Source organism: Oncorhynchus kisutch, linkage group LG26 (assembly GCF_002021735.2).
Source record: "Oncorhynchus kisutch isolate 150728-3 linkage group LG26, Okis_V2, whole genome shotgun sequence".
NCBI lineage: Eukaryota > Metazoa > Chordata > Actinopteri > Salmoniformes > Salmonidae > Oncorhynchus > Oncorhynchus kisutch.
The window spans coordinates 37,001,227-37,023,912 of record NC_034199.2 but is presented as its reverse complement, the minus strand read 5'-3'; the positions used below and the strand labels follow the sequence as shown (position 1 = coordinate 37,023,912).

The following is a 22,686-nucleotide window of genomic DNA, read 5'->3' as shown; positions in this document are numbered from 1 at the left end:
CTTTAAGCACCAGCTGTCAGAGGAGCTCACAGATCACTGCACCTGTACATAGCCCATCTGTAAATAGCCCATCCAATCTACCTCATTCCCATACTGTTATTTATCTTGCTCCTTTGCACCTCAGTATCTCTACTTGCAAATTCATCTTCTGCACATTCTACCATTCCAGTGTTTAATTGCTATATTGTAATTACTTCGCCACCATGGCCTATTTATTGCCTTACCTCCCTTATCCTACCTCATTTGCACATGCTGTATATAGACTTTTCTACTGTATTATTGACTGTATGTTTACTCCATGTGTAACTCTGTGGTGTTGTATGTGTTGAACTGCTTTGCTTTATCTTGGCCAGGTCGCAGTTGCAAATGAGAACTTGTTCTCAACTAGCCTACCTTGTTAAATAAAAGGTGAAAAAAATAAATAAACATGCTTCGTAAACAACAGGTGTAGGCTAACAGCGAAACGCTTACACCAGGGGAGAAGCCAGAAGATGCAGCTTAGTTATTGAAGGAAATGACATGATGGAGGACATTAGCAGCTGCACATTGATAGCTCCAGCCTCAACTCTCAATAATCCCATCACTAACTCCTGGGAAAACAACTGTCCCCATAAACACAGAGGTAAGATGTGGTGAGTGTCATAGGTCATCATGACATAACTGTGCAAATGATCCTGGCATGTTTACCAATACCATACCACTGTGACTGGACAGTCACCCAGTCCAGACACCTGTCTGGGTGTTCTAATGGGTAACTGACATATAGGGGTCAGTAGCCCATAAAGTGACTAGGACTTGAATGCTTTAGGACTGCGCTCTTGTTTTTTCATACTGTATGCTGAGTAATGCACATTTTCCATTAACGGTGGCAAATGTTTTTATTTGACTATCTTCATAATGTATGTAGGGTGAACATGTTTACATTTTTTATGTATCCTTTATTTCTACAGGGTATTCTCATTGAGAAAAACCTTTTTTGCAGCATGGGACACTTCAGCATCATATGTGAGAATAGCAGGGCCGGGATGTGGTACTCACCTTATAGATTACATAATTCTCATGTTTATGGTGTTTGACACAGTGACACATTTACAACCAATGACAAGACTATTTGTTGAAGAAAGTTCCTCTTTTCCACTCAGAGATAGATTGAGGACTCAAAAAAAAAAACATATCTGTGCTATTATAGGGTCTGTGACAGCATGGGCAGCGCCATTGAGGCCATCTCCATTTGAAGTAGTCAATTTTCTTCTTCAAGATTGGCTTATACAGGTTGGACATGACCCCAACAGGGTCACCAGGAGAGAGCAGCCAATGAAGTTGGAAGTCCCACCCAGTTGACTACATTAAAATGGTTGAAGCACTCAATGGCAGTGCTCATGCTAATACTGCCTTTTGGCCACTAGAGGCCTCCCTCATTCTCTATGGTTTCACTCTGGACAAGTGACCAATAGAATGGTGTTTCACAACTGAGTAATCAGAGACAATACACTCCTACCTTAATACTTGTATGTTATTCTCTTACAATTGGACATTATTTGCTTGCTTATTCCCTTTTGATGACTAACATATATGACAATTCTAAAATAAATGAATCTCGCTATGCCAACTAAAAGTCATCTCATTGTAAAACTGAAAGTGAGAAAATAATGGTCTCCTACTGTAGAAACATACAACAGTATGCAAATGTCAACTCTCGTGTTGAAGTGCTGTTCCGGAATGTACTGTCCATAGAAAAATTGAAATCCGAACCATTATGAAAAGACATTATAGCTCAACCTGGAACAGTACTTAGTCCTGCAGTTTCTCACCTCTCCTCATGTCTGTCTGCTCACCCTTTCTATGGGAAGATCTCAATTGCATACTCCTCATTTCCTACTCAAAACCGATTGGAGAAAGTCAGAGGAGTGATCTCTGGCTCTCTCAACCAACTTGGTTTGAGGAGATGAGGAGAGAGGACAACAATTGAGATCTTCCTCATGTGAAGCTAAGCAAGAGATCTTCCCCATGTGAAGCTAAGCAAGTGATTTCCAAAGTGTGGGATAATAAAGGATACTTGCCTTGGACAAGGCCTTGTTCGGCTGTGTTCCTCATCCTGTCTTCAGCTGTCCCACAGACTGTGTCACTCTCTCAATGCTCCCGGTCTGTCCATCAGAGGCCATTTTTCTCAAAACGAATGCTGAACATGAGTCCAATGGTCCACACCAGAACAAACTGCCCCCAAGAGATTGATTGAAGAATACAGGGTTGCAAACTGGTGAGGGCCCCAAAAGGTGACACTTTTTTTTGTTGCACTGAAACATGCAAAAAAAAATCCCTGCTAGCGGGAATGCAGGTTAACTAATTAAACCACCAAGAATATGATCTACATGATCAGTCTCTGTGTGTAAAATAAACTCACGGCTAAAAAAAGCTATCCAATGTTATTTGTTGCCTAGACTTTACAGCAAATGACACTCTTGAGAAAGAACAATACACTAATATTGCAGTTAGCCATGACGGCCTTTATAATAGAGTGCTTGTGACCACACACACACATCTATATATTGCACTTGGGAAAAAAACATCTTAAAGAAATAGAATGAAACAAAAAGGCATTCTATCCAATATCCTCGAGTACCTTTTGATTTTTTAGTAGCTTGTAAATTCAGGGAAATCAAGTGATGATCAGAAAAGGGAGCACTTCAACATTTTGCATAAGATATATCCATGTAATTCTATGATGTCCAAATTTGTGGCTATTGATGATATCTGCGTTTTCTGTGAAAAAGAAGGTGAGAATCTGTCTCACTTGTTCTTTGAATGTAAATTTGTGCCCGAATTTTGGGAAAACCTTGCAAAGTACTTATTTACAATTATGAACACTGCCTATAATTTTAACATAAAATGTATATGTTACTATTGCAATGATAACAAAACCACTGAAATGATTGTTAATTTTTTAAAATTATTGTTGCCTAATACTTTATACACAAACAAAAATTCCAAAATTCTATACCAAAATTAACCATTTTTCTGATTGAATTTAATTATCTTATTAAAACACTAACCTTAGTAAATAAAAAATAATATCTTCATGAATCATTATAATAAGATATTTTCAGAGTGAATATAATTGCACTTAAATTGTTTCTTTTTTGTATTTTATTTATATTTTTGGTATGTTTGAGCATTGTTAATAGCTGTGTTTGGTTTGCTAGACATGTTTGATGTAGCAATGTAAGTTGATATTTTTTTAACGAATAATAACATTTTTAGCTAGCTTTTGGCTAGCTTACGGAGATTTCGATCCAGTTAGCAAGATTCTTAACAATGCTAAAAATACTTTCTCCTTCACCTCACTTTCCAAATGACAGTTGTTTTTCGGTTACAGCTCATTAAGTACTCTTCATCACCTTCTCTCCCCCGTCATGTGGTCAGGCTTCTCATCTAACGTTACCTCTTCCTTATCGTTCAGGGACGCGCTGCTGTAGCTGGCAAGCTGCCATTCCTCTCCGCTGTCTTCCCAGAGGGCTGATGGTTGTCTTTTCTCTCTTCAGTCGCTTGTTGTGCTGATTTCTGTTATGTAAACGATTGGCTGAGCCTTGGATACAACCAGTATTGCTCCAAACGCGCATCGCTCGTTCGCTTACAGCCAATAGTGATCCAAAGCCCCCCCTCCCAAACTTTCTCATGGGATCTACACGAATCACATAGGTCACCTATTTTGGATTCAAAACGGCGAATTTCGCCTAAAGGTGACTAGTTTGTATCCCTGAGAATGACAAAACCACATTACAAGGGTATACGAAGATAACCAGAAACATATGAATATTTCTTACCTGTCAAATAAATACACATTCACGACAAATGTAAATGAACCCAAAACAGATAAAAACACTTTATTTTTTCCAATGTATTTCATATGAGCTGAGAGAGTTGGATTTCCCGCTCTTCGGTTCTGTGACTCAGTATCTTCAGCCATCATCACTTCAGGATTCCGAAGCAGCAGGCACAAGGTAATGAAATGTGAATTAAGGAATAGAGCGCCATTTGGGACGCAGTCATAATGTAAATACTGGACTGTACACATAGGGAAATACCACCATCTCAGACAGTATGGCAATACTGAAACAAGGCCACGCTGGGCAGGCAGGCTCACCCAAACAACTAAATACGAGTCCTCTAAGTCCAAGCTCACCTCCAGTCCCAGATTGTCCATATCTTTTTTTAGTTGGAAAACCAACCTTGCAGATTCGGAAATTCAACACACCGGAATTCTTATCAGTCTTTTGTTGAACTTTTCTTTCCAGAATTGATCCTGAAAAGGTAGAGTTTTTCGGTTCTTGGTTGCTCACAGTTCTCAGTCAGAGCAGTGTTTTGTAGTAATAAATAAACACGCAGCAGAAAAACAAAATCCTGGAAGTCTGGCCGGCTGGGTCAGGTTAGAGGCTTCATGGAGAGGGCCACCCGTCAACCAACCACTACACCCCTCAGGACTGAAGGTGTAGAGAAAAGGAGAGGAACAGCACACCTGTTGTTGTAGTTGTTGTTGATCAGGGTCAAAGGTCATCTGACTCGCAGTTGTGACGTCATCCACTCCAAGCCTTGGCACAACCTAAAGGTAGGGAGACATAAGGAAACAAGATAATGGATTTATCAGTTTGTGGGAATATATTTTGATACTTCACGAATGTATGTTCTTCAGACGCAGTGCATTTAGAAAGTATTCAGACCCTTCCGTTTTCCCACATTTTGTTATGTTACTTATTCTAAACAAAAAATTATTCAGACCCTTTGCTATGAGACTCGAAATTGAGCTCTGGTGCATCCTGTTTCCATTCATCCTCCTTGAGATGTTTCTACAACTTGAATGGATTCCACCTGTGGTAATTCAATTGATTAAACATGATTTGGAAAGGCACACACCTGTCTATATAGGTCACACAGTTGACAGTGCATGTCAGAGGAAAAACCAAGCCATGAGGTCGAAGGAATTGTCCGAAGAGCGCCGAAAGAGGATTGTGTCGAGGCATAGATCTGGGGAAGGGTACCAAAACATTTCTGCAGCCTTGAAGGTCCCCAAGAACACAGTGGCCTCCATCATTCTTAAATGGAAGAAGTTTGGAACCACAAAAACTCTTCCTAGAGCTGGCCCAGCCGGCCAAACTGAGCAATTAGGGGAAAAGGGCCTTGGTCAGGGAGGTGACCAAGAACCCGATGGTCACTCTGACAGAGCGCCAGAGTTCCTCTGTGGATATGGGAGAACCTTCCAGGACAACCATCTCTGCAGCACTCCACCAATCAGGCCTTTATGGTAGAGTGGCCAGACGGAAGTCACTCCTCAGGAAAAGGCACATGACAGCCTGCTTTGGAGCACCTGAAGACCATCAGACCATGAGAAACAATATTCTCTGGAGGAAACCTGGAACCACCCCTACGGTGAAGCATGGTGGTGGCAGCATCATGCTAAGGGGATGCGTTTCAGCAACAGGGACTGGGAGACTTGTCAGGATCAAAGGAAAGATGAACAGAGCAAAGTACAGAGAGATACAGTTGAAGTCAGAAGTTTACATACACTTAGGTTGGCGTCATTAAAACTCGTTTTTCAACCACTCCACAAATTTCTTGTTAACAAACTATAGTTTTGACAAGTCGGTTAGGACATCTACTTTGTGCATGACACAATTCATTTTTCCAACAATTGTTTACACAGATAATTTCACTTATAATTCACTGTATCACAATTCCAGTGGGTCTGAAGTTTACATACACTATGTTGACTGTGCCTTGAAAAATTCCAGAAAATTATGTCATTGCTTTAGAAGCTTCCGATAGGCTGATTGACATAATTTAAGTCAATTGAAGGTGCACCTGTGGATGCATTTCAAGGCCTACCTTCAAAATCAGTGCCGCTTTGCTTGAAATCATGGGAAAATCAAAAGAAATCAGCCAAGACCTCAAAAAAAAAAAAAAAACGTAGACCTCCACAAGTCTGGTTCATCCCTGCGAGCAATTTCCAAATGCCTGAAGGTACCACGTTCATCTGTACAAACAATAGCACGCAAATATAAACACCATGGGACCATGCAGCCGTCATACCGCTCAGGAAGGAGACGCGTTCTGTATCCTAGAGATGAACTTACTTTGGTGCAAAAAGTGCAAATCAATCCCAGAACAACAGCAAAGGACTTTGTGAAGATACTGGTTGAAACATGTACAAAAGTATCTATATACACAGTAAAACAATATCGACATAACCTGAAAGGCCGCTCACCAAGGAAGAAGCCACTGCTCCAAAACCACCATAAAAAAGCCAGACAACGGTTTGCAACTGCACATGGGGACAAAGATCGTACTTTTTGGAGTAATGTCCTCTGGTCTGATGAAACAAAAATAGAACTGTTTGACCATATTGACCATTGTTATGTTTGGAGGAAAAGGGTGTGGCTTGCAAGCCAAAGAACACCATCCCAACTGTGAAGCACGGGGGTGGCAGCATCATGTTGTGGGGGTGCTTTGCTGCAGGAGGGACTGGTGCACTTCACAAAATAGATGGCATCATGAGGGTGGAAAATTACGTATATATATTGAACCAACATCTCAAGCCATCAGTCAGGAAGTTAAAGCTTGGTCACAAATGGGTCTTCCAAATGGACAATGACCACAAGCATACTTCCAAAGTTGTGGCAAAATGGCTTAAGGTCAACAAAGTCAAGGTATTGGAGTGGCCATCACAAAGCCCTGACCTCAACCCTATAGAACATTTGTGGGCAGAACTGAAAAAGCGTGTGCGAGTGGCCCAGCCAGAGTCCAGACTTGAACCTGATCGAACATCTCTGGAGATGGAGATCTGATTTTCTGTAATATACCATTGCAATGCTTAAAAGCCAGATCAATGCCAGTGGGATGGACAGACCATAATATTGTGACCATAACCATGAACACCAAGGTTCCAAAGACACCCCCTAGGATTGTGGTCAAAATACATTTTAAAACATTTAATCATGAGTTATTTCTAAATGATTTGGCTGCTGTACCCTGGGAGCTGATTTATCTAGAGGATGATTTAAATCACCCTACAGAATGTTTTATTGATTTGCTCACTGAGGTAAAGGACCATCATGCCCCTATAAGAAAGAGTACAGTTGGTGCCCGTCCATCTCCATGGATTGATGATGAACTGGGTGAGGCTTTTTCTCTAAGAAATATGGCAAAAGTCTTCGCAGCCAAGTCAAAATTAGAAATTGATGAACAGAATTATAGAACATTACGTAATTATGCAGTTAAATTGAATCGAAAAAAATAATTTTACAACGATGCGTTTATTGATTGTAAAAATGATTCTAAAAAAAGGTATGGAACACAGTTAAGGGCTTACTTGGTACATCTATCTCATCATGCCCATCTAGTGTAAAGGTTGACGGGAGAATAATAACAAAACCAGTTGATATTGCCAATCATTTTGCTGATTTTTTTTACAAAGAAAATGTATTTACTGAGCAACAATGTAAACATACATTCTCCCAAACAAGCTATTGTCCAATGGATTGATGATCATATTATGAACAACAAGATCTGCTCTTTTAGTCTACTAACGGTATCAGTGGAGGTGTTAAACCTATTGAAGTCATTACCTGATGGTAAATCTACAGGTTATGGTCTTATGGACAACTTTTTGCTTCGCTGTGCTGCACCCCAGATTGCAGTTCCACTGAAATACATTTTTAATTGGTCACTTGAAAAGGGGATGTTTGCAAATGTATGGAAGCATGCGAAACTGTAACCTATTCCGAAAGACTGCAAAGAAACCATTACTCCTGCCAATAGTCAACCAATTAGTCTACTCCCTACACTCAGTAAGATATTGGAGGGTATTGTGAGCAGATAAATGTGGGAGTACATGGAAAAGAATGATCTGATTACAGCCAATCAGCATGCTTATCGTAAAAACCATTCCACTACCACTGCATTGGTTGACGTGACTGACCAGTGGCTCAATGCTATGGATAATGGCAAGTTTGTGGGTGTACTATTTTTAGATTTCAGTGCAGCTTTTGATTTAGTGGATCATGAAATAATTTTGACAAAATTAACGCATTATGGTTTTAAGGAGGTAGCATTGAATTGGGTACAGTCATATCTAACTGACAGGAAACAGTCCACCTATATCAATGGTTAGATTTCTTTCTCTCGTGTTAAACTGTGGAATACCGCAGGGCAGCTGCCTTGGGCCACTTCTTTATTTAATATATACCAACGATCTTCCTTATGCCTTAGCTGAAACTCAAGCTACTAATATTTGCAGATGATACTATAATTTATGCAGCAAGACAATCGGTTAAACAGGTACAGCAAGCTTTACAAGGAGATTTGGAGAATATCGGGGAGTGGGTTTGCCAAAACATCAAGAAAACCAAAGTTATGTTGGTCTGTTCAACTAGGAAAAGGCCAAAACAGCATGGGATACAATTAAGTATGGAAGGAGTACAAATTGAAGAAGTGGCAGAAACCAAACTATTGGGAGTGCAGCTAGACAATTGCTTATCATGGTCGTCTCAAATAACTAATCTATGTAAAAAAAAAAAAACTTTAAAAAACAGCATGCATAATCAGAAGGATAGCTAAATATTTACCAGGAAAAATTCTTCAGCAAATAACACAAGCATTAATTGAGAGTCAGGTGAACTACTGTTCTGTGGTCTGGGGAAATGCATCATTAAGTGAAGTTAGGAGACTGTAGAATACACAGAATAAAGCAGCAAGGATTGTTTTAAGGTGGAGATATGGTTCTCCTGTTGCAGTCATGCGCAGTGTTCTTGGTTGGTCATCAATTGACAGGATAATTTGGGAAAAAAACATGCTTATTTTATTTCATAATATACATAATTTAAAACAGCCAAGTTCTATTCACAACGGTATTCAGTTGGTAAGAGACAGACATTCAGTAAATACTAGGAATAGATTGTCCACCATCTATGCGTTATCCAGACAGAAAAGAGAAATAGGCAAAAGAACATTTCGATTTAGAGCAATAAAGAAATTGAATAAATTAACTGAGCAAACTAGAAACCTTTCAATATATAAATGTTAACATTATTTTAAAACAATTTTAAATATAGTATATAGAAATGTTGTGGGACTATAGTAGATGAAGAATCAATATTTTTTAGATTGAGTATTTATTGGGTCATTGTGTTAGTATATTATGTATGTTTGTAATAGTGTGTTATATGTGAAAATGTGTTCGTATTATAAATTGTATTTTAATGTTTAAGGACTCTTGGAAGATTAGTCAAAAGTGGACTAAAAGAGATACAAATCAAATCAAACCTGGAGACCTTAAAATAGCTGTGCAGCGACGCTCGCCATCCAACCTGACAGAGCTTGAGATGATCTGCTGAGAAGAATAGGAGAAACTCCCCACATACAGGTGTGCCAAGCTTGTAGCATCATACCCAAGAAGACTTGAGGCTGTAATCACTGCCAAAAGGTGCTTAAACAGAGTACTGAGTAAAGGGTCTGAATACTTATGTAAATGTGATAGTTTAGTTTTAATACATTGCAAACATTTCTGAAAACCTGTTTTTACTTGGTCATTATGAGGTATTGTGTGTAGATTGAAGAGTAAAAATAACTTTTTAATACATTTTAGAATAAGGCTGTAACGTAACGAATACTTTCCAAATGCACTGTATGCCTAAGTAAAGGATTGCCAGTACTACCAGTGCTAGCACTGTCTACAGCAGTTTCTCAACCTTGGGGTCAAGGAACAGCACCAGTCCCTAAAATGGTTAGCTGACACCAATTTAGTCAATGTTCGAGACAAGTGCTAGTTTTAATGAGAGTGGTCTGGTCCGCCAAGGAGAAAATAAAATGTCTTACCCCTCCCCAGTGAGGGCACAGCAGGCCTGGATGTGCCACTGGTGGTCTTTGACTGATGTGAGCTGCAGGCTCTGGGAGATCTCAGCCACAGACATGCAGCCCTTCACATCCTGCTTGTTAGCAAAGATCAGCAGGCCCGCCTTCTTCAGATCCTGAGGGGGGGGGGGGGGGGGGAGAGAGAGAGAGAGAGAGAGAGAGAGAATTTGGAGTTTAACACACTTAATTTCAACTATGGAGTACTAAAAGGGATGGAGGAGAAGGACTGGTAAATGATACAATGAGGGAATAGAAGGAGGATGAGGAGAAAAAGCGAGAGGTGCCCGTATGCTCATAGACCAGGAGTATCAAACTCATTCCACGAAGGACAGTGTCTGCGTGTTTTGGGTTTTTCCTTTCAATCAAGACCTAGGCAACCAGGTGAGGGGAGTTCCTTTCTAATTAGTGACCTTAATTCAACAATCAAGTACAAGGGTGGAGCAAAAAACACGCAGACACTCGGACCTCCGTGGAATGAGTTTGACACGTGTGTCATAGACCATCATGGAACACCGGCTGCTGCCATGTCTTCTGCTGTGGGTTGTATTGAACTCATACCATCTTGACCCACACATATTGTCATACGTCCTCTCACATAAAACATGAACAAGAAGACCAACAACTCACTTCATGTGCAAGCATTCTGTAGAGCTCCTCTTTGGTGACAGAGATTCTCTCTCGGTCAGTGCTGTCCACCACTATGATCACAAACTGGAGAGAAAGATGGGGAGAGCGATAAGGACAGTTAAAAAGAAAGCCGGCAACACTTTACATTAAATTGCTCTTATACCAAAGTAAAAACACTGGAAACATTGTATTGAGCCGTTTAAAAAAAACAATTGCATTGCAATATTTTTGAGCAGTTTTTGTTAATTTAATAAAAAATAAAAAACTACAAAATAATAATAACTGCCATACAGCCACAATACGTGGTCTGACCTCTGTGTTTGTGTAGTACGTGTTCCAGGAGGATCTCAGTGACTCCTGCCCGCCGATGTCCCACATCAGGAAATGAGTGTTGTTCACCACTATCTCCTCCACGTTGCTGCCTATTGTAGGAGAGGTGTGCACCACCTCATTCATAGAACTGCATCACAAGCACAGAAGGTTCTCAATCAATGCAAAAAAAAAGTCTGATACAATTCTGGTAGGCATGAGAACAATGGGGTTCCCGGAGTTCACTTCACTTTGTAATATATGCCCCATTGTATCATTCTTCCATGAACTGTGGGTTAACCAAAACCTAGCTCAATATTGGACAAAAGGAGCCTAACGTTACTCCTTATAGTCCAAGGACCTTAGGCAGGCAGCCTAGCAGTTAGAGAGACGAGCCAGAAACCGGAGGGTTGGCAGTTCAAATCCCGGGTCCAACAGAAGAAGAAAAAAAATCTGGTGATATCAAGATTTCCGTTAATATGGTGCCGGACAACGTGACCGGGAAGATTTGAATTTACTGGCCATTTGAGAAATTTACTGGACCCATATTAGAGGTCGACCGATTATGATTTTTCAACGGCAATACCAATTATTGGAGGACCAAAAAAAGCCGATACCGATTAATCGGCCGATTTTTAAAAATGTATTTGTAATAATGACAATTACAACAATATTGAATGAACACTTATTTTAACTTAATATAATCAATAAAAATCTATTTAGCCTCAAATAAATACTGAAACATGTTCAATTTGGTTTAAATAATGCAAAAATAAAGTGTTGGAGAAGTAAAAGTGCAATATGTGCCATGTAAAAAAGCTAACGTTTGAGTTCCTTGCTCAGAACATGAGAACATATGAAAGTTGGTTGTTACTTTTAACAGAAGACTTCAATATCCAAGGATAGAGGTTTTTAGATTAGAGTCGGTCTGCTCTATCAAATCATAGACTTAATTATAACATAATAACACACAAAAATACGAGCCTTTGGTCATTAATATGGTCGAATCCGGAAACTATCATTTCGAAAACAAAACGTTTATTATTTCAGTGAAATACGGAACCGTTCGGTATTTTATCTAAAGGGTGGCATCCCTAAGTATAAATATTCTTGTTACATTGCACAACCTTCAATGTTGTGTCATAATTGCGTAAAATTCTGGCAAATTAGTTCGCAATGAGCCAGGCTGCCCAAACTGTTGCATATTGTCGTGGTAATTTCCTGTATTACTAAATCAGGAGAGTTTACAAACCACACACAAGTCAGAGTTATATTTTAAACTTAATCTGTAATTATATGAGCTTCCCCATAGCCCTTTGACTCTCAGATCAATTCAGTGTCTATAAATGAATTCTGAGTGTTAACATAATGGCAACTGAGATATTTTATAGCAAAGATCCACCCCTCTCAACTTACATGACAAACCACAGATCTCAGGAACTCTTCACAAAGGACCCATAGCCAGATAGCATTAGCTATAAATTATCGTTCAGTTTGGTCTCTAAAATGAGATTCTAATCTCATACCTAGTACTTCATAGTACCAAAACATTACCTCACGATCTGGAATGCTCTTTAGGCTTTATTGGCCAAAGACATTGTAAATCTCCTCTGTCAGTGCTATCTCACAGAGGCCCATCCTCAGTGGAACACACACAATATTCGACAGATTCTATTCTGTCGAATAAAACAACTATTCTAATGCAATACAAAAGATTATACAATAATCTTACAAGCACTATAACATAATCTTGCAATTTTCCACGACATCTTCCCATCACATGGTTTAACAGATACAGTCACATTGGAAGACAATGTTCCATTCTGACCTCTCCCCTCTCTGGGCCCCAAGTGACTTTTCCCTAGAGAAGAAAGGAAAATTGCAACTGCCGACAGTATAGTCCAAAAAGAGACATTCTAATGACAAGTATAAAGTAAATAAAACATCTTATTTATCTGTTACCTAACTAATTCTGATTCAGCTACGACAATATACCCTGACTCTGTGTGCAATGAACGTAAGAAAAGTGAAAATTTCACCTGGTTAATATTGCCTGCTAACCTGGATTTCTTTTAGCTAAATATGCAGGTTTCAAAATATATACCTCTGTGTACTGATTTTAATAAAGGCATTGGTGTTTATGGTTAGGTACAGTCGTCCGTTATAACTAGTAATTATGATTGATTGATTGTTTTTTATAAGATAAGTTTAATGCTAGCTAGCAACTTACCTTGGCTTCTACTGCATTCACGTAACAGGCAGGCTCCTCGTGGAGTGCAATGAGAGGCAGGTGGTTAGAGCGTTGGACTAGTTAACTGTAAGGTTGCAAGATTCGATCCCCCGAGCTGACAAGGTGAAAATCTGTCGTTCTGCCCCTGCACAAGGCAGTTAACCCACCGTTTCTAGGCCGTCATTGAAAATAAGGATGTGTTCTTAACTGATTTGATGAGTTAAATAAAGGTATATAAAAAAAATCTGCAAAATCGGTGCCCAAAAATACAGATTTCCGATTGTTATGAAAACTTGAATTCGGCCCTAATTAAATCGGTCGACCTCTAACCCATATGCATTGGGTACATAAACCATTATGGCGTCCACCCACGGTGCTCAGAATGACAGAAATCACATTTAGATTATGGTAATGCATCTTAACAGAACATGCAACTCATGTAATGAAGCAGCCAATAAAACGTAATTTGCCCAAATGGAATTTGCAGGAAAACACCATTCTAAACAGAGCACCTAATAGCGGTTCTATTTTGTGATAAAATGAAAATCTCTGTTAGAAACTTAGAAATAGGGGGTATCTAAAGATGCAACAACTAAGATGGGTTGCTAATATGACTAGGATTGACAACGAAAGAAAGTTTATATGAAAACCAATAGGACAGAAGATAAATGGCATAGCAGCAGCCCCCCCCCCCCCCCCCCCCCCAACCAAGCCTGCTTCAGGGCATCAGAAGAGCTGAGAACAGAGTGGCGGAGGAGAGTGCTGAGGGTGAAGCGTGAAGGCTCTTCTTGACTGACTTTCAGGAAACTGTTCTAGGCTTGGCCAATGTGCAGCCCACCGGAGTTGGATGTGACCTATACATCCAACCCAATAACAGCCTCTGTTGAAGACCATTGTCCAACCCAATAACAGCCTCTGTTGAAGACCATTGTCCAACCCAATAACTACATGTAGGCCTACTTTGTTTTAGTTCTTACAGTCTTTGAGATTATCAGTATAATGAAAAGCACTACATAAATTACATCTTCCCTTTCATAGACGTCCCTCTCATCCCCTTAAAAAAGGGTACAATAGGCTACTTACAACTGGTAAAGAATGGTGGTCTTCCCTGCATTGTCCAGGCCCACAATAATAACCTTGTGCTCTGAAAAAGTGAGAAGAAATACATTTTAAAAACACATTCAAATAATCACGAGACACTAAACTTCAAAAACAAGTCTGACTTCAATGCCCAGTGGCTGACCTACGCTCCCAATATGGAGCAGCACAATCGAGTCATTTGGTTATGTGTTATTCAGCTCTCCACAGCACAGTCATAAACTAAACAAGCCATTCATTATAGGAGCTGCAAGACTTAAGACTTCACAGACTGCAATGTCACACATATTCAAACAGCTCTCTCACTGCCCTTTCTCTGAGATGGCAGTGCCAGAGACACACACACTAGAGTGAGTGGTCTCAGTGCTTTTCTTGCTAAGGTTTAAAGCGGCAGCTGTCAGTAATGGATGGCACACACATAACGGATACTGACCCACCTGCTCAACTGAACAAAGCCATCTGCACTCAAACATACGGCTCCATGTAAACACTGTCACTGGCAGACAGACAAATAAACACCAACAAGAAACACTGGACCAAAACAAAAGACAGGATACTCTTAGCACACACACACTACAATGTTGTTAGCATGGTGCTAGATGCCACTAGACAAGACATTACATTACACCTGTGAAGTTAGTCTAGTCCTCATGAGTATGACTGAAGAAGGTACATGGCCTATACAAAACTAGCCTCGTACGAACTATCCTGATCTGGCAAGCTTACATTCTGTATCCATGTGGCGGTAGTGAAAAGAGAATTTAAGCTTGCGAGGTCATCGGGATGGTTCGTACAAGGTCATCGAGATGGTTCATACAAGGTCATCGGGATGGTTCGTACTAATGCAAAAACCACACCTTGACCGGAATTCATGACATGTCCAGTATGGCTAATCCAGACAGATATGGGCACAGCAGGCTGAGCAAACATATGACTAATAAGCTGAAACAATATCCACCCCTTTTAAAAGCCACAGGCAGGAGTAGGCGGTGTATATTTGGATTGGATCTAGAGCTAGGCCTACTCACTCCCCTTCGTCCTTAATACTCACTCCCCTTCGTCCTTAATACTCACTCCCCTTCGTCCTTAATACTCACTCCCCTTCGTCCTTAATACTCACTCCCCTTCGTCCTTAATACTCACTCCCCTTCGTCCTTAATACTCACTCCCCTTCGTCCTTAATACTCACTCCCCTTCGTCCTTAATACTCACTCCCCTTCGTCCTTAATACTCACTCCCCTTCGTCCTTAATACTCACTCCCCTTCGTCCTTAATACTCACTCCCCTTCGTCCTTAATACTCACTCCCCTTCGTCCTTAATACTCACTCCCCTTCGTCCTTAATTCTCACTCCACCTTCGTCCTTAATACTCACTCCCCTTCGTCATTTCTCTTCCTGTCTCTTGCTACATGTATTTTTGGCAGACCTGCAGCACAATCCCCTGTGTTTAGGCTACAGCACCGGGCTTCAACTTGACTGCTTCTCGGGACTGTTTACAGTAAATGGAGTGGTCTACTTCGATTCCCGGTCACAAATAAGACTACTTTGGTGTTCATTTTTTAAGGAAAGGGAAATTCCTATTTTTGCTTTACGAAACAACTTCAGATGACACCAAGTAGCACGGGAAGCCAACTTCCCATGTGGGGGGTCTAAGGTCTATGACATTATGTCGACACTTTTTTGGTGGGCGTTATCTAGATAGACACTAGGACTGGGAAACGCCAGGGACGATACGATATTATCACGATACTTTGGTGCCATATGTCTGCTGCAGAGGGTCAAGAGACAGTCAGGAGAAAACTAGTTTTGATCAGTCATGGAAATAAAAGTGCTAAAAACAAAATGTATTTAACAAAGAGCAGACCTTAATATGAGAACATTTTTTAGCAGCCACTGCAAAATGCAGATTGCAAAGAGCACACATCTGTCACCTGAGTTTGAGGTCTCCAGTTAGTCTTGCGTAAACTAATGCATAAGACCTTGTCTCTGTTGCAAAGGTACCTCAGGTGTTTTAGGCTGTGTTGTAGTTCAAATTGGTGCACACGGTTCCATCAACAATATCGACTATATTCACTGTAAAGAACCTTTGTACCTGGTGCTGTGAAATTCCTGTTTGAAGTACTACTGACACAGCGACATAAACTTAACGTCTCTCGGACCATGGGCTTTATGACACGTGGAACACTGTTGCTTGTGGACGACTACCAATTAAAGCCTTCCCCAGACACCAGGCATAGCCAATTACAATAGGCCTATGTGAGAGGACAAGGTCTTTATATTACAAATAAAGACATTGTGAGAGGAGAGGCCAATGAAACTAGCCTAGGTTTTTAAGAGACAATTCAGCTACAGTATTGCTCTGACTGAACCAATATGGAACCGCTAAGAGATGGGTCATGCTGTATGCCTGTAACAAGAGTTACACTGACAGCGAATAAAGTGGGTCAATAGTTGTTGAAAACGCTTATATTTCCCCCTTTCAGCAGCCTTGAAAACTAGGGCTGGGAATTGGCAGGGACCTCACAACACTATTAATATTGCGATATTGTCAATAAATCGTCAAAAATAATATCTCAATATGTAATTGTATCGATTTTTCCCCCAATCACTACTTGAAACGCATAAAAAGCTCTTCATGATGGGACATGCTTTGGGTGGGAGGTATACCCGTCTCTAACCTAACCTAGCAGGCGTAAAAAAAGATGCCTGAGCAGAGTCCACACATTTGTTTTTCAGGGGAAATGGAAGTTCGGTGGAAAATACCGTATTCCTGAAAAACGGAAACATCCGCTTTCTATCGACCCCGCGGAGAGTGGCCTGGCTGTCTGGTAGTAACAGATAAACAGCCTGCGACAACAGTAGCTCTCTTGTCAACTCCTAATGGAATTTCCATGCCAAACATGTTAGGCTTGACAATGACAGCAATTTAGTTAGCAAACACAAACATCTGGGACCAGCCTAGTACAACAGAACAGGATTCGTCGTCGTCATGAGTGCTTCGTGTTCATCCATAGGTAAACACATCCTGATGTGGCACTGACTGCATGTGGGGATAGGAGTGAACAGTAAACCTAAAGTGAAAACTAAAGTGAAGTCTTTAGTTTCAATATCTGGGATTGTTTATGTATACGACCTTGATTTGACTAGGCAAACAATCCTTTAACACAGTCAGTGACCCCCTGAGAATAGGCCCACATACTACATAAAAAGAGGGCAAGAGAGAGAACTTTCCATAGGAGCACTCTGCTGCCCTCGGGTCTCGTGTTACAGGTTCACACAGATCTGTTTACAGATTGAGTTAGTTCAGGATTCAGCAGGGAGGGATTGATTACATTTTCAGCTAAATTTGACAAAAACACAGTGCACTAAAGAGGACATTCAGCACAGCTCTTAGCTGACCATCTGTGAGGGAAAACAGGAAAAATACTGCATCAAAGGCCAGTTGCTGGGCTAATGCTCAAAATGTATATTCAAGTTCCATTTTACTCTCCAGTGATCCTGAACTTTAGCTAGGCTGACTCAATTCATGTGGTACACAGCGAGGACGGGAGTCCAAATGTCATCCCAATGTCCCAACAGACTCCCATAGTTGAGGTCCAGAACCAAGGCTCTCTGAACAATGCAGTACTGATATAGCTATAACAATATACAAAACACATGGTGATATCATTCAATATAGCTAGCTATTACACCAGGGGAGGACGGCTAATAATAATGGCTGGAACCTAACGAATGGAATGATACCACTCCACTCCAGGCATTACCACAAGCCCGTCCTCCCCAATTAAGTGGCCAGGTCGCAATTGTAAATGAGAACTTGTTCTCAACTTGCCTACCTGGTTAAATAAAGGTAAAATAAGTTGCCACCAACCTCCTGTGTATTACACTACAGTACTTTGTGGACGGCAGGTAGCCTAACAGATAGAGCGTTGGGCCTGTAACCGAAAGGTCTGTAGTTCCCCGAGCTGTCGACGTGTCCTTCAAATCAAAGTACACATATTTGCTGATGTCATCGCAGGTGCAGCGAAACCCTAATTGCTCCAGGGTCGCCGTTAATAATGGCAGACCCTGGCCGTCTCAGAGGGTCTCTCAGTCAGGGGAAGTTGGGATATGAAAAAAAGATGTCCAATTCCCACATGCGTGAAATAGGACAGATATATATATTTATGAAATGTAATAGTAAGCTAGCTAGCTGTTTTGTAAACACTGGAACATTCTTGGCTGTTGGCTAACAGCTGGACTATCTAAATAACAACATGAACTCAGCTGGATACGTTAGACGCTAGGAAACGTGCTACGCTAACTAGCTAACTACACACTCGACGTCAACGATAGGTCTGACATACCTTGATGATTGAAAAGCCTCCATAGCTTGGTGAAAATTATTCCCATGGCTGTTGTTGTAGAGCCTTTGGAGGAAACTAACTACGACCAATTTGGCAGTAATTTAGCTAGGTAACTAGCTGACTGGCTAGCTAGCTTGCTATCTGGCGAATTCCTGAAGATGTTGCTAACGTAAATCGGGCAATGCAGTCACACGACCTGGCAATATTTGACGGTGGAAAAGAGACCAGTAATATCAACGCTTATTGATAAAGTTATCATTTTTGCACGAAGGCTTTTCCTTTATGGCCGAAATAGAATTACAGGACGACGTTATTGCATTTCTAGCTACAGAATATAACGGTAGCTGATTAGCTAGCCCTGGAGTGCAGTCGTCAACACTGACGCATGCTCTCTCCACAATCCGCCCAGTGAGGATGGATTCCAGAGTGATTACCAAATCAGAGACAATTATGACGAATAAAGTTTAGGGTGACACCATATACGTTACATTGCATTATGTGTGCAAAGCCCACTATCCAGTAGTACTGCATCCATAGGCACTTCAGGTCATTCATCATTTGGAGTGAGGCAATTGCAGCCATTCACAAAATGCCATATATTTAATAAGATCGTATATGCACAAAACCTATACTCATTTGAAGAAAAACGTTTTCATTTGTTTGATAAGATTACAGATTTTCTCAGGTAACCCCAATTTCATGGGACTCCATATTGCACAGAAGACACGTTTAGGAACCACTGATCTAACCTGGCTCTGGGTCAAACAAACATCAATTGAACAACGCATCAAGGACATTACAATTGGCCACAATGAAGAAATTATGATTCACTATTACCACCGCACTGTGTTCTGTTTTTGTGAGAATAAAATAATATTTTGATAAGAAGGGCCAACTCAATAGCCTACATCTTAAGATAACATATCTGTTTGAAGATGGGAGTCAATGAAGAAAAGTGGAATCTGGACCATCATTATAACAGAGCTCTGAATTTATTTGATAAAAAAAGTTCATTTTAACTAGGTAGTTCTCATTTTACATCAATTTCCCATAAAACATATTTATCTTTCTTCTTGATGAATTAAAAAGTTGTATTAGTCATGCAGTTTCGCATTTCCCTTTTGAATTTGATCTTTCACAAAAATAACAAGAACACAATCTCATTGAACTGCAATGAAGCCGCTAAGTAGCCGAGGGAGGAAAAGCATCAGCATGCAGCACTGTACACATTTGCATAGTACATTTATCTTTTTCTCTAGATTAGTTTGTCCAATTACTTTCTCTTTACCAGCATGCCTTTATAGAATACAGCACTAACAGAAATCGAGCTATCTTGGCAACAGAAGAAGGTATTCGAAGAAAACAAATAAAATATGTTGTGATTTGTTTGGTTGGGGGTTTCTGATACATACCCTCTATTGGTGCTCTATGCATAACTGGTAGCATAATGAGAGACATTCTCTGACATGAACCTCTAAACAGAACTCCCTAGTCTGTACCCTTCACACTCTCTTCATATGACTAAACCTCTATAATTCTTCCTAACCATTTAGACCATAAAAACTATTAAATAAAATGCTACATTTTGAGGATATGTATATGGATAGGAGAGAAGTCACTCCATTGCTACAGTACCCCCCAAAAAAGTTTAAAACAAGGCCTGGGTTAAGCAATAAGGCTTTGAACAATTCATTTGTCATGGTGTTTTGATATGCAATGCTTAGGAAAGTTAAATCGTTCATTAAAAAACATCATAATTTATTTTTAATGGCCAGGACATGGAAGACTTTTAAATGGGGCATTGAGAAAGAAGAGCTGATGGTTGGCAAATAATTACAATTAATTGATTTGACTTATATATCGCCTTTCTAGACACACAAAGCGCTTTACATAGTAATTATGACCAAATGTTTGATGTTAGACTCACAATTTCTTTGTTTCATGAAGTCAACAATATAACTTCATAGCAGACTGAATGAAGCGCTCTCATCCGCTTATGTGTTACTGTTGACTAAATGAATTGTTCAAATGAGACTGTCCTAAACAACAGTCACTCACTCAACTACAGTCTCATAGGGATTTTTCTGGCCTAACACATACATAACAGCACTGAATCATTATTCCATGACATACTGTATATTGACAAAAAGACATGCTGCCATTGATCATTCTAAACCAATGAAACGTCGGTCCAAGGACAGCCGTTATTTCTTTACTTGCCAAGCAGGACTTTCTTTGAATATATTTCACTTGAATTCACAAGACCATTTAAAAGACAATAAAATATGATGCACATGGGAATACAAGCATCACTATAACAGGCTGCTTGTACAGTAAATGGAATGTGGTATACCTCAATTCAAATGATCAATATTTCCCTGATTGGAAGTATATCCATCTATACTAAAGCCTATCCTTTGATCATTAGTCAATTATGAAACCCATTTAAACAGTTAAAATTAAGCTCAATGGGCATATCATCCCTCTCTACTGTATATTTTATTCCTAGTCATGAGTACTAATGGAAAAACTTCAATTAGACTATTTCCTCTTGGTTGCAGCATACTAAAAACTGATAGGAATAGTCCTCACACTTAAGTGTTAAGGTACTGTATATAATGAAGGGATGCACCCTTTCCTGAAAGAGCACAAGATATGAAACTTGCAACTGCCTTAATTTACTTAGCAAATTTTTATTAGAAAAGTGCGATTTTTTTTTTAACCTTTATTTAACTAGGCAAGTCAGTTAAGAACAAATTCTTATTTTCAATGATGGCCTACAAACAGTGGGTTAACTGCCTGTTCAGGGGCAGAACGACAGATTTGTATCTTGTCAGCTCGGGGATTTGAACTTACAACCTTTCAGTTACTAGTCCAATGCTCTAACCACTAGGCTACCCTGCCGCCCCAATGTCATTAGATAAGTATCATTGAGGAGAAGAAGGGGATAAAAGCCCTGGAAACTAGAAGATTCCGTTTCAGGACCCCCCCAAAAAAATCCCTCAACATTTTGACAAACAGGAACTTTGCCGACTCTGAGACACTGGTTGTAGGCTACAGGACTGAAAACACTCAAATCCAAGACAATTTCAAACAACTTAGTGACATTAATTAAATATACAGTGCACTGACTCTGCTGCTATTGGCTCCTGGAAATGTGCAAAGAAGTTCTGTGCTGATCAAGGGACGCTTGACGCTGTCTGGCACTGGTTCGAGGCAGGTGTTGATGGGTCACCAAGACCACCACGACAGCTAGCCCTGCTAACACTGAGACAACAGGGAGTCGATGGCCAGACCACATGGTCACCCCTTTCACACCAACATGTCAAGGCTTTGCCATGTTAAAAAGAAGACAAGCCCAGAGTTGGGCCTTCCCTTAGAAAAAAAACATGGTGAAAATCTGCCCCTCATCCTATTTTTTGTCTCCCTCATAAGAAAAAGGCATAGAGATTAGATTTTTAGTTGGTCAATGTTCACGTTTTCACCGTGAACCAGTGCCAGAGGAAAAGCGAGGTACTAACACTTTATAAAAAAAGTTGGTTTACAGTACAATTAAACTAGAGAGTGGTCGTGTGGCTGTGTCATACCCACTGTGAAGGGAAGAGAGGCCTAAGTGACATAAGGGGGTCTTCAGCTCAAAGCCTGTGCCTGGAGTCATGGCTGTAGCTTCCGGGGGAGCCGTTACGGTTGCGGTGGGGCTTGTACGTGTCCTGATAGGGGTCATGATAATTCTCCTCCACCAGGGGGTAGTGGACCTGGTCCCGGCTGTGCTGCGAGCCGGAGGACAGGCGGTTACGGCTCTTCCTCTGCCGCTCATTGTGGTAGTTCTCGTCTGATGGCGAGTGTTCTCCTGCTGTGTGATTGCTGTTCCTGTTTGTGTTTCTTTGACCCTGTTCAGAGAGAAAGAGAGGACATAATGTATACATTCAGCAGTTGACTATATTATCAGCTTTTCAAAATGGTATAATTGTTTGTTTTTTAAATCCTGTAGTAGTGAGCAAAACGTCCTTGATAAATAGGCAGCAATCCGGTATCATAATCCTGTATCACTTCACTACAAAATCATACCATTTTTGAATTATTTACAACCAATTTGCCCAACAACTAGTCATAATTAGGGCTGTTAAGGTGACCGTATTACCACCAAACCAGCGGTCACAAGTCAAGAAGGCAGTC

General features: G+C 40.4%; 2 protein-coding genes across 3 annotated transcripts in view; both read right to left on the bottom strand.

Annotated features, from left to right (window-relative positions):
* Positions 1-3,852: 3,852 nt before the first annotated feature.
* On the bottom strand, positions 3,853-18,976 carry LOC109871052 (ADP-ribosylation factor-like protein 5A). 2 transcript variants are annotated; one of them, XM_020461833.2, is made up of 6 exons: positions 18,511-18,976; positions 14,150-14,210; positions 10,840-10,987; positions 10,528-10,611; positions 9,865-10,016; positions 3,853-4,597 (listed from the first exon to the last, which is right to left on the bottom strand). In XM_020461833.2, exons 1-6 carry the CDS (start codon positions 18,554-18,556, stop codon positions 4,549-4,551), a joined length of 540 nt encoding a protein of 179 aa, XP_020317422.1. In that variant the 5' UTR covers positions 18,557-18,976; the 3' UTR covers positions 3,853-4,548. The 2 variants fall into 2 exon arrangements, with proteins under 2 accessions (XP_020317422.1, XP_020317423.1); XM_020461834.2 differs by lacking the exon at positions 18,511-18,976 and adding an exon at positions 18,036-18,213.
* Positions 18,977-19,471: 495 nt separating this feature from the next.
* Positions 19,472-22,686, bottom strand: part of LOC109871003 (voltage-dependent L-type calcium channel subunit beta-4-like) — a 60,832-nt gene continuing 57,617 nt past the window's right edge. Inside the window, exon 13 of the mRNA XM_031806020.1 lies at positions 19,472-22,400. Coding sequence (XP_031661880.1) covers positions 22,146-22,400 — 255 coding nt within the window. The 3' untranslated portion in view covers positions 19,472-22,145. The remainder of the gene's footprint in view (positions 22,401-22,686) is intronic.